The following is a 12,895-nucleotide window of genomic DNA, read 5'->3' as shown; positions in this document are numbered from 1 at the left end:
AGTGCCCAGGCCAGTGGGTGCCTGGGAGCAGAGAGGGGCTGGTGGCTGTGCTGCAGCTGCCTGGCTGGTCTGTGCCATGACCGGCCTTGGCCCTGGGCACCCTGCCTGCAGGTGGGATGAGCAGCCTGCCGCGTCCTTCCCAGATCTGCCCCAGGAGGAGCATACCACCACCTCGGAAGAGTCACTCTGGGGGACTTTCTGACGCAGCCTTCCCGTGGTGACATCCACCCCATGTGCCAGCCCAGAGAGCCCCACATGGGCTGGACCCCAGGCAGGGCTGGAGGCACAAGGGCTCACAGATGTCTGCTTACAAAGATCAGACACAGAACAATGCACCTTTGCTTTGCTTTGAGCTCTTCTTTGACAAATGGCAATGCCCGGGCTTCTTCACCCCTTCCTCCTCCCACAGAATACTTTCATTTGTAGGACAGGTTACAGTTCATAGTCATGAGGATGAGAATGACGATGACAGTCTGTTTGCTGAGCATCTACTATGGGCCAGGCAGAGTGCTGGCCCAGTCACCTCCTCTGGTCTCTACTGACTTGGCCAAGCAGACAGGGGAAACTGAGGTCCAGCAGTGGGGGAGCGGCCCGGGGTCTGTGGCTCATCAGTGATGAACACGGATCAGAGCTCAGGCCTGTCTCACGGCCAAGCTGGCATCTGTGCTCCGCCTTCTCACACCCATCTCCACCCTCTGCATCCAAGCTAAGCCTCATGCTTGTCCACAGGAGACCACCCTCTGGGACCCAAAGATGACATCCAGGTCCCCTGAGGGCATCACACAATAGCCGGCTTTTCCCCTACAATTTACAGCCTCTATAATAGAGAACATGATGTGGAGCATTGCCCTACATCTGGAAATCACTCCTAATTCAGCCCTCCTGACCCCAGAGTCAGGCTGCCGTCCCTGGTTCCCGTGCTCTCTACAGATGGGAAGGCCCCACTCCCCGGGTCCTTGCTCAGGATGAGCGCCGGGTGGCAGTGCCCTGTCATTGACTCCCAGTCTGGACTCATCCACCTGGACCATGCTTATGTCAGCTCTGGAGGGAAACGGGCCCTCAGCTTCCAGCCTGGTAGCCCAGGAAGCCTTCTTTGCAAGAAAACTCAGGAGCCTGATTTGTCCAGGAGATATCGGCACACCCACTGGCCACAAGCTAGCTAATGATGTCCAAGGGACCCCAAAGAGAAGAGGGTCCTCTCTCCTAACTGGGTCTGCTCTTATATTTCTTAACGAGCAAGGCTTAGTTAGGTCTGGGGGATGGGTTTCAAATTGTGGGGCCCTTCTGCTGTGAGGCCTTTCGTGCCATGTTTACAGTGCCTTGCTCAAAAGAACCACTCACGTGAGTAAAAGTTGTCCCCTTGCATTGTTTGGAGAGGGTCTCTATCGGTCCCGCTACTGTGGGACAAAGACTGGCTGTCTAGGTCTGGAGAGTTAGTCCTACTGTCTGCATCCCCCTTGAGAATCAGCCAGCTGGTCTTCTGCTGGGGGGGAAAGAAAAAGCCACATGAATTCCGAGGCCCTCCGTGATGACACTGCCCTGTTGCACAGGTCAGGACGCCCAGGGGCCCAACCGGCTCCTCCTGGGGGCGCCCTGGGGAGCCAAGCATGCACTCTCTCCACACACACCTCCCTCCCTTAAGGACAAGCCAAGGGGCCTCGCCCTGGAGCCAGGGTGCAATGCAAGACTCAGCCCGGGGAACAAACCCTGCACCCTGCTCGCAGCCTGCTTTTTGGAGATGATGTGCTGCAGCCTGGTGCACCCTCTCCAGCAGAGCCACCCAGCCCCCAGAGCCTCACTCTTTACCCTCGGACCCTTTACAGGGAACCTCTGCCTAGCCTGGTCTCGAGCCAGCACCCCAGATGCCCCCACATTGCACTTGGATTAATTCTCCTTTTTTTTCAGACATCTCCTTGGTGCCAAGAGCCATAACCCGGTTACACAGGTACGGAACATGACTTTGGCAGGAGGTGTGCTAGTCTCAGGCTGGCGGGGGCCACCTCTGAAATCTGGTCCCTGCCACGTGTAGCCTCATGGGGCCCTGTGGAGAGGAACGCAAGAGAGGGATCCTGAGGTTCCGGCTGGGGACTCCCACAGAACCAGACCGCTTCTGGGTGAGGCTGCTCTCAACCAGACCTGCCCCTGCATTACCTTCCTGTTATCTTGCTCGAAAATTCTGTCCTCTCCATCCGGTCGCCTGACGGCTGGAAGGGAAGAGGCGGCTTGTCAAGGAGATACACCGTCTAGCCTGGGCTCCCCCGCCAAGTACCCACTTCACATTATGTCAGAAACAGAAAGGAATCACGCCGAGGACAACAGAATGAGAGCCTTTGCAGCACCAGGGAGCGGGACACACTGGAGAATCCTCCCATGGGGGTGGGGGAGACCCCACGGGCCTTCACATGTGATGGTTCTTCAAACCAAGAACAAGTGTGCGAAGTGACATGGTCTGGAAACTCCAGCCAAGCCCCCATTCCTGAGATCAAGCCATGTTTTTAGATGCAGCCACTTGGCATTTTGAAGAACACACTCTCTAATTGCTGGTTTAACCCCCAAGTGACAGGAGGGTTTGGCCAACCAGGGCCTATTGTGTCCCACTCAGCCGGGCGCTTCATGGGCACTCCTGCTTATCCCCACGCCACCCCTTTCACAGATCGGGAGACTGAAGCTCAGAGACACGGCATGCCTTGCTCAAGACCATGCATCGGGGGTGCCAGAGGCTGACATTTGAACCCAGGTGGTCTGTCTCCGAGGTCCTCCTTCTGCCCCCCTCACTGTCTGCTGTCCACAAAACACAGAGGGCCAGTGAGTTCTGTTGCTGGAGAAAGCCCACGAAGTGGGGCAAAGGAGGTACAACATACGACCAGAGGTGACCTCAGTGGACCAGAACAAGCACAAGTTCACTTTGCCGCAGCATGTCTACCAGGAACACCATCCAGAGCTGAGAAGTGAGGTGTCTCTATTCTCTACCAGCCTTTTTTTTTTTTGGTGGCAGTGGGGTGGGGGGGTTGTCACCCAGTGGGGCTGACATGATCTCCAAGCAAGTGTGAACATGTAAATCACACACGAGCATCCTGACAGTTCTTAGCATCCACCCGAGGACTTTTCATCCTCAGACACGGACCCCATGCATGGAACATTAAAGGGAAACCCCAGGGGCCTTTCCCACCCCCCATGGAAACTGAGGCCACGGTAAGGACACGCCAAGGGTGGGCTCCTTACCTGCAGCCTGCGGAGGGCTTGGACCTTCCAGCCTTTTGGAGCACCCTGCCTTGTGCACCATCAAGGACAAGGCTGACATCAGGCCCGAGAGCTTGGAAATTGGGGATTGGGATACAGGACCTTGACAAGATAAGGTCACAGTTGAAGAGTGTTCTGGATTCACGGACATTTTATTACTGCGGACGGCTACCTGTTTCTCCTTCTTCCAGGAGAGACAGTGATTTTCCAAGGTGAAAATAAACACCCTGCCCTCTCCACTGGCAGAGACAAATTTATGGTGAATCTGCGTGAGGGGTGTCATGGTGGACAGAGGCAGGGGGCAGGATGGATGCATGCCCATGGCCAGGGCTCGCCTGTTGCCCAGAGAGTGGCGGTTGCCGGGCAGCAGAGCCCCGAGGGTCTGACCATACATCAGCCATGAGTCTTGGCAGCTACCCCACAAGCTCTGGAGATGATCAGGCCAGTGGGGACTCAAAGCTCCAAGCACAGTCAAAGTCCAACCCAGAGAAGGCCTCCAGGGCTGGGCCCTCTGGTGATGGTCAGTGAGCGCACCCCTGAGACCCCTTGGTGGCCCCAAGTGGGCCAATATGGTGGGGGTCATTTGCAAGTACAAAGACAACAAAGGGCTCTTTGGGATATGAAATCCCAGCCCCTGGGGCTCGGGCCATGGGAACCAGAGGCCACCCTGGGTTTGAGGACGTCACACAGCTGTGGGCAACAGGTTGGGCTAGATGCGTTCTGGCTGGGGAGCAACCTCATGGCTTAAGAAATGGCCCCACTACCTCATGAGGACGACAGCCCACCAGGATTTAGCAAGTTTCCTCTGCAAAGGCTCTGCCAGGTGTAATCAGCTCAGCCACACTCCATCACCAAGGGCTTTCCACGGGCCAAACGTGCCAGCCCACAACATACACTGCGGATGCCAAGACATGGGAGCAGGAGCAGGAGAATACAGGAGTCCGGCACTTTGTGTTATTTGCAGCCTGCTTCCTGGATAGCTCTGAGCCTCAGTTTCCTGATCTGTAAAATGGGCAAATGACGCCCACCCCCCAAGGCGCAAGGGTTGCGTGAGGTAATATATGTGGATGCTGTGATACACCAGGGAGTCCAGGTCTGAGAAGTTAGGAGTGAACAAGAGAACAGCTTTGAGGCTAGTTGGCAGCACGGTGTCTCAGAGTGTCGGGAGAAGACAGGCCTACTCAGGACGACCCAGGAAATCAGCTTGAGAGTGTCTGTCCCATCAAACAAGGCGGTTCCTTCCTCCCGAGCCTGGAATCTGCCACGAGGAGCCCTCTGAGGTGAGCCTGGGGACCTCTGCTGGAGGCATGCATCCTCTGATTTTCTTTCTGGACCCATGCCCCATCTACCTTCCTTTTCCTCCCAAGACAGGACCCCAAAACCAAAAATGAGCCTCGATTCCACCATAAAGGAATCCCAGAGAGACACGAGAAGTGGTTGCTTCCCGTTTTACACCAGGGACCAGAGGAACCACGTGCATGTCCCCCGGAGCCATGTGTCCTGACTGGTTTGGCAGGGCGATGGAGTGAGCACCCCTCCACTAGCGGGCGGCTGCAGGTGTGGGGCTAAGCTGCCACCCCCTGCCTCAGAGCCCCGCCTTGGCCTACAAATGACACAGCCAGCCCCGTCCCTGCATCTGGATGCTCAGCTTCCCGGGAGGAGGTGTGGGGGGAGGTGTTCTGGTTTTCTCTGAATTCATCTTGAGCAGTGTAAAACTGAGCATAGCGTCGCTCCATTGAGGGGACCTAGCACTGGAGTGCTGCTGCTCTGCGCCCCACGTCAGCGCGGCCTCACCTAACTCCCACAGAGTCCGATGGCGAGGCAGCCTCGAACCCACTCTCGGTATGCAGACGGGACTGACCACCGCTGGAACCACACCTGCTTCACTAAAGTCACGGGCCCCCTGACTGCCTGCAGCAGGCTCAGGAGCACCCCAGTGCCCCGGTCCTGTCTGCGCTCCATGTCCCACCGCCCCTGCCTGTCCCATGTTTGTCCCTGACTGTGCAGAAAGAGTTCTTCTGCTTCAGTTCTATCCTGCCCCGTTGTTTTCAATTTTCCATTTGCTTCTTTTTGCTTCCTTTCTTCTATGTTTTTCTTACTATTTTTTAAAAAGCCATTAAATCATTAAATCAAGTGGAGCTGGAACTAATATAGTACAATATACTATTGGGCCCTAAATGCTGTACAGCGAGAGCAGGAGGGTCAAGGGCCAGAGGTCGGGGGTCAAAAAAACCCGGGGCTAAACACTAGCCGGGCTGCAGAGCAGCCACTTCTCAGCCCCAACCTCACACTCCTCGTCCACGTGGTGCCAACCTCACGGTGGGCCGCCAGGAAAAGCACTGCCAGCTGTCGGGTGCCGACACAGAACAAGTGCACTCACAGCAGTGGCTGGAGCCCTAGCCACCCTGGCCACCATGGGGTGGCAGCAGCCCCCTCACCTCTGGAGGCTCGCCTCCCCAGAACGGGAATGCAATGTGAGCACCAGAAAAGAGCGACGCTAATTAAGAAAGACTTTCTGTGAGTGGGAGATAGGGCATCAAAAAGTAGATGCATTAATTAAAAACTCTGACTTTTAAAGTGGTTGTTCGTATTATCTTAAACTAGTTAAATGGTCCAGTAATGCAACACTATCACCCAGAGTAAGTATTTCGAGACAGATGAAGGTCAACACAGTGGCTTCTCAAGTCTCTCCCCTGAGAGATGACTGGGTGGTCACTTTGCTGAGTGGGGTGTGTGTGTGTGTGTACACACACACATACATGCTCATGCATGCATGCACTCACACACACATGCACTCACACACTCTCACATGCATGCTGTCATACACACACATGATCTTACACACATGCACACACCTGCTCTCATACACGCATGATCTTACAGACGTGCTCACACACGCACATGGTCTCATAGATGCGTGATTTTACAGACATGCTCACACACACATGTGCTCACATACACACTTCTGACAGGATGTGCTCCACTTGGATGGGGGAAATCTTGTAAAATCAAAACATCTAAAATATATTGGAAACCAAATGCATCCTAACACAAGTGTTATTTTCTGAGCATTCCTGAAGGAAACCTGGTTAAGGATAGAACACACACATGCTGAGTCCCATCCCCTCCCCGTCCCTAGCCCATCCACATTTACAAAGGGACAGGCTGTATTCATGTGTATCCCTAGAATGGGGCTGGATGCTGGGTTGAGGGTAGGTACTCTATAAAGTCTATTTCCCAAAAGAATCAACATGGCAGATTTCTGGATTAATAAATGGGCTTTGGTTATTGTTCATGGTTCAGTTGTACAGGAATCCTCTTGCCTTTGGATAGGAGAGGCCTTTGTATCCAGTTTAAAAACAACAACAACACAAGGACTCGCACTGGCAACAGTAAAATAAAATGTCTTCATTGGACGATTTGGTCAAAGGACTTAGAGTTGGAAGCTCTTTGTCTTAGATCTGGCTTGTTCAGAAGCCACTGAGCAAGTTCATCACCTGATTTACTGTCCCTTCTGCTCCCTAAGAGGCCGGCCCGTCTTATACCATGTATATTCATTACATGTTTGAGGTTAATAAAAGGCCACATCAGCCAATGCCACTTGTGACAAGTACAGAACCCACACCTTTCCATGCAGGCTTGAACACGGGCACCATGATGGTTAAGACGGCACTTAACATAACTGCTCCTTCCTTCAGCTGGGCCTCAGCTCCCCACTTGCAACAAGAAGGGGCTGGTCTAGACAATCTTTAAGGGTCCTGGGGTCTAACTGGCCCACCCCTCTCTGATCCCTCTGGGACATCCGTGCTCCAAGCTTCCCCTGGTTGAGAGGGAATGGTAAAAGTCACTGTCTTCTGGGCAACTGAGAGTTTAATCCGTTCTTTTTCTTCTTGGGAAGAAGAAGAAATGCACAAAGCATGGGGCCTATTGCAATCAAGGAAAAATTAGAAATCTTGTTTGTACAATCAGACCACTGATTTATCAGTAAGTCACAGAAAGCATGTTTTTATAGGATTCCACCTAACAGTGATGTAGTTATGGATGTGGGATGTGGCCATTTTCTTTGGGTGCATCTGGACAAGAACTTTAAATATGGGAATTCCTCTTCCCATATCTCCATCATGTGCACAGTACTTTACAGTTTAGAACACACTTCCACATTCCTTATTCCATCAGGTTTCATAACCAGCCTGTTAAGAGGGCAGGGTGGATGGATCTGTCCTATTTTGCAGAAAAGGAAACAGAGGCTCAGGATAGTAAAACCACATGCCCCAAATCACCCAGAAATTACATCAAAAAACAGGGGAGACTTTGAGCCTTCCACTTCCTGCTCCATGGCTCCAGCCACCTATGGCCCATGCACCTGTCCCAGGCAGACTCAGGTGGTGTGGAGGTGGGCAGTCGCCTTGGAGAGGGAAGCTAGAGGCTGAGAGAACTGCCCCCTTCCACTGCCAGACCTGTCCAGCCCGTTTGCCGATGCAACAAAACTCTGTGGCTGAAGGCTGGCTAGGATTCATTCTATCCTCAGAAATTCCCCAAACACAAGAATAAATGGCTTAATCTGGTTTGTTCTGTTTTCCAAAATTCTGGCTGGGTTGGGCGGTGGTCCAAGAAGCCTCCCTCACCACCTTGGCAGACATCATCCTGGCTGCCTCACTCAAAGCAGCATAACCGGAGCCCCGGAGACGGGCTGTCAGTGATGAACCCACACCCCAAGCCCCTTGACGTGCATCAGCCTCAGCTTCGTGGCACACAGAGGCATCCTTACTCAGAGATGCCCTCCGCGGTCTTTGATGAAGAGGCTCCCGGGAGCCCGCTAGTGAATTCAGTGTGCGCTGAGCCTGACACTCAGACTAACCATGCTGCCGCCCCATCACGGATCGGAACACAACAAAAGGAAGCATTCAGAAGCAAATGGGTGCAACAGGCATGCAGAGAACACAGCAGCAGAGGAAATCCGACTGTACCATGCTGTTTGTAGATAGGGGGTTTCCTATAGATGTTATCTTTTACGCCAGTGTCTGGGAAAGAAGAGAGAGAGAAGAGCAGCGTGAGCAAGCAGACCGGTTTCCATCCCCCTGCTTTTCCTCAGCAGCCGTCAGGCACCAGATCCAAAGCGGCCAGAGAGGCTCTGGCACCCCACAAGCAACTGATGCCTGGGACCCAATCTTCAGACCAAGCGTCACCCAGCCTGAAGCCAGAATCTAGCTCAAGGGGTGGAGGGAGGGAGGCAGCTCGAGTGGCCATCCGGCAGGACAGCACCTTCTCTCCAGCACATTCCCAGGAGGGCAAAAATGTCTCCCTGCTGTTTGTGAGGCTTTGGGAGAAGCTCCAAAGCACGCCAGTGGGGGTGGGGGATGTGCAAACCCTCAGAATTGGGGGGATGTGGAGAGGCTCGAGAATCCTGGCAATTCCGTGCAATCAGACGTTCTGCATGGCACGCCCAACCACGCGTCCCGGGTGCCTACCTGGGACGTGGAAGTGGCGAGGCGCCTGCTGGTAGGTGCAGGGGGGAGGCTTGCTGTCTGAGAGCACCGAGAGGCTGGGGGTGCTCCGGCCACTTTCACTGCCTCCAGACGGAAGAGCAAAGGCAGGTAGAAGGGAGGAAGGGGAAGGCAAAGGAGAGTATGTCAAGTAGGAACGCTTGTTCCCAGCGGGCCCATCTCCCCTGCCTGGTGGAGCCTGCCTCTAGGCTCTGCACAGAGAAGGGAGGGTGCCCCCCACCCACATTTCCAGACGGGGCCCAAGGCTTGTTAATCCAACCTCAAGCAGACTCCTTCCAGTGGCCCCATGGCAAAGAAACAGTGGAACCAAGGACAAGGGCATGCAGGTTGCTAGTTCGTGGGGAGGTCGGCCTGGCTCTGGGCTGACCGCACTCTCCTCGCTGTTCAGCCAGGGCTGGTGCTTGAATCCAGCAAATTGCAAATTCACCAAAACTAAAGCCTCCCTCCCTGTGCATCCTTGCATAAAAAGATGCCGCTTTCTTGGAGAATCCACCAATTAGTCATTCAGAATAGGATTACAACAAAAATCTGTCCCTAAAAGCTATGAGAGACGAAGAGAAAATTGGTACTCATTAGTGGTCATGTTCCCTAAATAAAGCTATTTTTGGCAAATTAAAATGAAAAGAATTCCCCAATTCTGGCTCCAATTTCTCATCCCATCTGGATTTGTAATTTTGACGTTGTGAACAAGGTTGGATTATCAAGTGACAGATTCAGACAGCCGCAGTTCCCCGGGTGACCCTCACCCCCCCGCCGCCCTACACATACCTATTTAAGGAATGACATGATAGACAGAATGCGATGGGCAATCGAACACTTTGGATGATGAGGTTTATGGCTCATTTTAGCAAGACACTCATAAGGCACGCCTCATTTCCCCTCCCGTTAGCTTCAGGAAACCCTCTGCCGCCTTAGATCACAGCCTGGCAAGGGAAGGGGAGCTCCTGACTTGGAAGGAGCCCCCGGGAGATGCAGCCGTTCAAAGCAGCAGAGCCCCGAGGTGACCGGGCTGGTGTCCCAGCCCTCCCAGGGGGCCGCACGGCGTGCTCACGAGGAGGGGGCAGCGGGCGGGGTTCAGAGTGCCCTTTGCCTGGGTCGGGTGCCCCAGGAACCCAAGAGGGCACGCAGGGCAGGGGTGGGCTCAGCCCAAGCAGGCCACAACCAGCTGCCCGACCCAGGCTGAGGCCACACTGGGGGCTGCTGACCGCAGCTTGGAGCATCTTTCTGCGCCTGGGCACTGATCCACCTGTCAGCACTGAAGGAACTTCAGGTGATGACTTGCCCCCTGTCGCTGTGGGAACCCTGCCTTTCCCCGGGCCATGCCGTCAGTGCAGCACAGACCCTTCTAGAGCTCCACACCAGGCCCTGGGAGCAGGGGCCTTCGGGTCATTTCTGAGCCTCCGGGGGGGGGGGGGTTTCCCCACGTAAAGGAAACCACAGATCGGCTCTATTCACCATAGAGCTATGACTGGATCCTCCCCCAAGGGCAGAAACACAGCAGAAATGTGGGCTTTAAATAGTGTCCTTGCACAGGCCCCAGAACAGCCAAGGACTGCCCACTTCAGTGTCATCACTGAGCTGAGTGTGATCCTGGCACGAACTGTTGAATCCGGGAGGCTTCAAACAGCTCACTTCCTTCTGCCTAGAATTCACGGGACCTCACCCACCCGGGTCCTGCCCGGGTGGCTGCAGACGATCAGATACGTGGGCAGGCTCCTGTCCCCCCCCCAGTCCCCAAGCCTACCCTGCAGTGTCCATCACAGGGAACACCCTGTGTGTGCGCTGATCGATCTGGGGAGCACCCACAGTGCTCAGCAGCTACTCCTGGGGTCTGAGACCCAGAGGCAGTTGGGGACACATACGCAGAAGCAGTGGCCCATCATGCCACACACTCCTGCCATCCAGGTGTACGGTGGTCACCAAACTCCATCACCTTGGTCCCAGTCTGAGACACCTCTACTGGCATCCCTTCCCCCCAGCCTCCCTTCCTCTCCCACCCCCAGCAGAATCCCCTTTGCAATCTTCCCCACGGGTCCAGGCTCTTCCTGCGTCAAGGCCCCGGGGCAAAGCCTCCCTGGAAGACCCAGCCCACTGCTAGCCATTCCACTCTCTGGACTCTCTGGGTGACTTCATCATAATAAAACACACTGCTAACATCACCCCTGGCCAGGGGCCCTTGGAGGGCTTTGCCCACATCAGTTCACGGATGCTCACAAAATACCCACATCAGCCCCGCAGGACTTGCACCACCTGGCTGCCTCCTGCAGGAGGGACGGGGCTGGGAGGGCCTGGGGCAGGGTCCTGGTGAGGCGCAGCTCTGGCCGGCTCACCATGCCCCCCGAGGTTCCAGTCACTGCCCCAGGGGCCTTAGTGGTTAAAAACCCCAAACCACTGATGTTGCCACGGAGGCGGGAAAACCAGAGGAGAGGCTGGCTGTGCGGTGACTTTGAGAAGCCACAGAAGCCCCTTCTGATACAGCTCTTGTGGCTTCTGGAGGCAATTCAGGAAGGAGGTCGGATTCTGACCTCTACTGGTTGGAGGGCCTTCTTCTTCCTAAAATTTAAGTAAGTGGTTTATTTTGGAGCAGTTTCAGGCAGTCCAGAGGGCTCAGAAAGTCCCCCATGCTCACGTCGCTGCCACATAGCACCACTTTGTGTTGGCTAAACACCATCCTTTTTCAGATTTCACAGTTTCACCTAATGTCCCTTCCCTGTCCCTGGCGCCCGTCCAGGACATCACGTGACTTGCTACCATCCAGGCTCCTCTGGGCCGTGATGCCTTCTCAGACTTCCCTGGTTTTCGAAGATTTTTATGAGGAATCCTGGTCAGGGCTTCTGGGCGGTGGGTGTTCCTCACTGAGGACAGGTCTGATTATTTCTCATCTCATGATCGGACAGGAACTGAGGGTTCTCAGGAGGAAGACCCCAGGGGTGCGGTGCCCTCCTGTTACATCATGTCAAGGGTACCAGCCATCAACGTGACCTTGATCTCCTGGCTGAGCTGGGGGCCACAGGCCATCTGACCCTTGACCACAACCACCTCCTAAGGTGGATGGCCCAAGGACTGGGGCTAGATGAAGAGGTGTCTCGGAGGCCCAGCAGGTGTGTGGGAAGCGGGCCCTGACCTGAGGCTCTGAACCGGAAGCTCCTTCTCTCCCCTCACGCCATATGGGGAGAAGCCTTGCTAGCCAGTAAGTGGCAGCTCCTCAGTGAAGAGGTTCCAGCAGCATCACCTCCCCTGGACACTCCTTACCTGCCTACTCCTTAACAGGTGAGATGTCAAGCTTAAGTCTTACACTGCCACAGGAGATGGACCAGGGTCTGAAATTCATACTAAATTGCAAATGATTACCACCAACACTGATGCCGTCTGCAGGTCTTGGTAGAGGGGTGTCTTTGGACATTGAGACATGAGGTGGGGAGGAAGGTATGTCTGGGATAGGGGTCCAGCAAGAAGAGAGGAAGAAAGCCAGGGACCCCTGTCAGCACATAGCCGGGTCAGGGCAAGTGCTGGCTGGGATGAGGGCAGGCCTCTCCTTGGGGAGCCCTCCACCCACAGCGGCATTCAGAGAGGAACCTCCACCTAGAGGAGTCAAAGATGCTAAGGATGCCATGAGAGGCCAGGAAAGGCTTTCCCGGGGAGCATGGGTGGACACAGGGCCGTGACCAGCTGGGAGGAGGACAGGCCTTGACACAGCTGGCCACCCGAATGCCCACAGGCTGGGATGCATTACAGCAGGTGGCTGAGTGCAGGCATCAGGAGGAGGACAGGTTCCCTCAGGGTGGCCTCTGAGGTGGACTTAGGACCTGCGGTGGACATGGCTTGTGCACAAGAGCCTGACTTGGCTCTGCCCCACAGACCTTTGGGATCTCAGGCCAGCACTGTCTTTCTGGGCCTTGGTCTCCTCTGGGGTGAGTCATGTAAAGAGGCTGGGCACTCCAACGGTCCCAAATGGCCCTGGAAGTTGGGTGTGGGGCAGAGCCACAGGGTCAGACCTCCTCTGCATCTGACCCAGACAGATTTCTGATAAAGGGAATTGGCAGCCAAAGCAGCCAGGAGGGAACCAGGACCCACCATGGGGCTGGTGCCTTTGCCCACCCAGCAGACAGCAGAGGCACCATGCTCCTGCCCCCAGAGGATGCCCTTGGCCA

The 12,895-nt window shown here is 55.0% G+C and overlaps 1 protein-coding gene across 19 annotated transcripts in view; it reads right to left on the bottom strand.

The window, feature by feature from the left end:
* The window catches only part of ABLIM2 (actin binding LIM protein family member 2), a 141,430-nt gene that overhangs the window by 29,996 nt on the left and 98,539 nt on the right, over positions 1–12,895 (bottom strand). For 6 of the 19 annotated variants that reach the window (XM_055326106.1, XM_055326104.1, XM_055326108.1 and 3 more), the window contains 5 exons: positions 8,709–8,810; positions 8,208–8,261; positions 3,223–3,342; positions 2,152–2,204; positions 1,342–1,483 (listed from right to left, as the gene is read on the bottom strand). In XM_055326106.1, the coding sequence (XP_055182081.1) occupies positions 1,342–1,483; positions 2,152–2,204; positions 3,223–3,342; positions 8,208–8,261; positions 8,709–8,810 (471 nt within the window). Of the gene's footprint in view, positions 1–1,324; positions 1,484–2,151; positions 2,205–3,222; positions 3,343–8,207; positions 8,262–8,708; positions 8,811–12,895 lie in introns of those variants that run through there. The other 13 variants (XM_055326111.1, XM_055326112.1, XM_055326113.1 and 10 more) reach the window with 6 other exon arrangements.

The sequence above is a fragment of the Nyctereutes procyonoides genome, unplaced genomic scaffold, assembly GCF_905146905.1.
Source record: "Nyctereutes procyonoides isolate TBG_1078 unplaced genomic scaffold, NYPRO_anot_genome, whole genome shotgun sequence".
Classification (NCBI taxonomy): Eukaryota; Metazoa; Chordata; class Mammalia; order Carnivora; family Canidae; genus Nyctereutes; species Nyctereutes procyonoides.
Note: the sequence above shows the minus strand (reverse complement) of the source record. Positions and strands in the feature narration are given on the sequence as shown.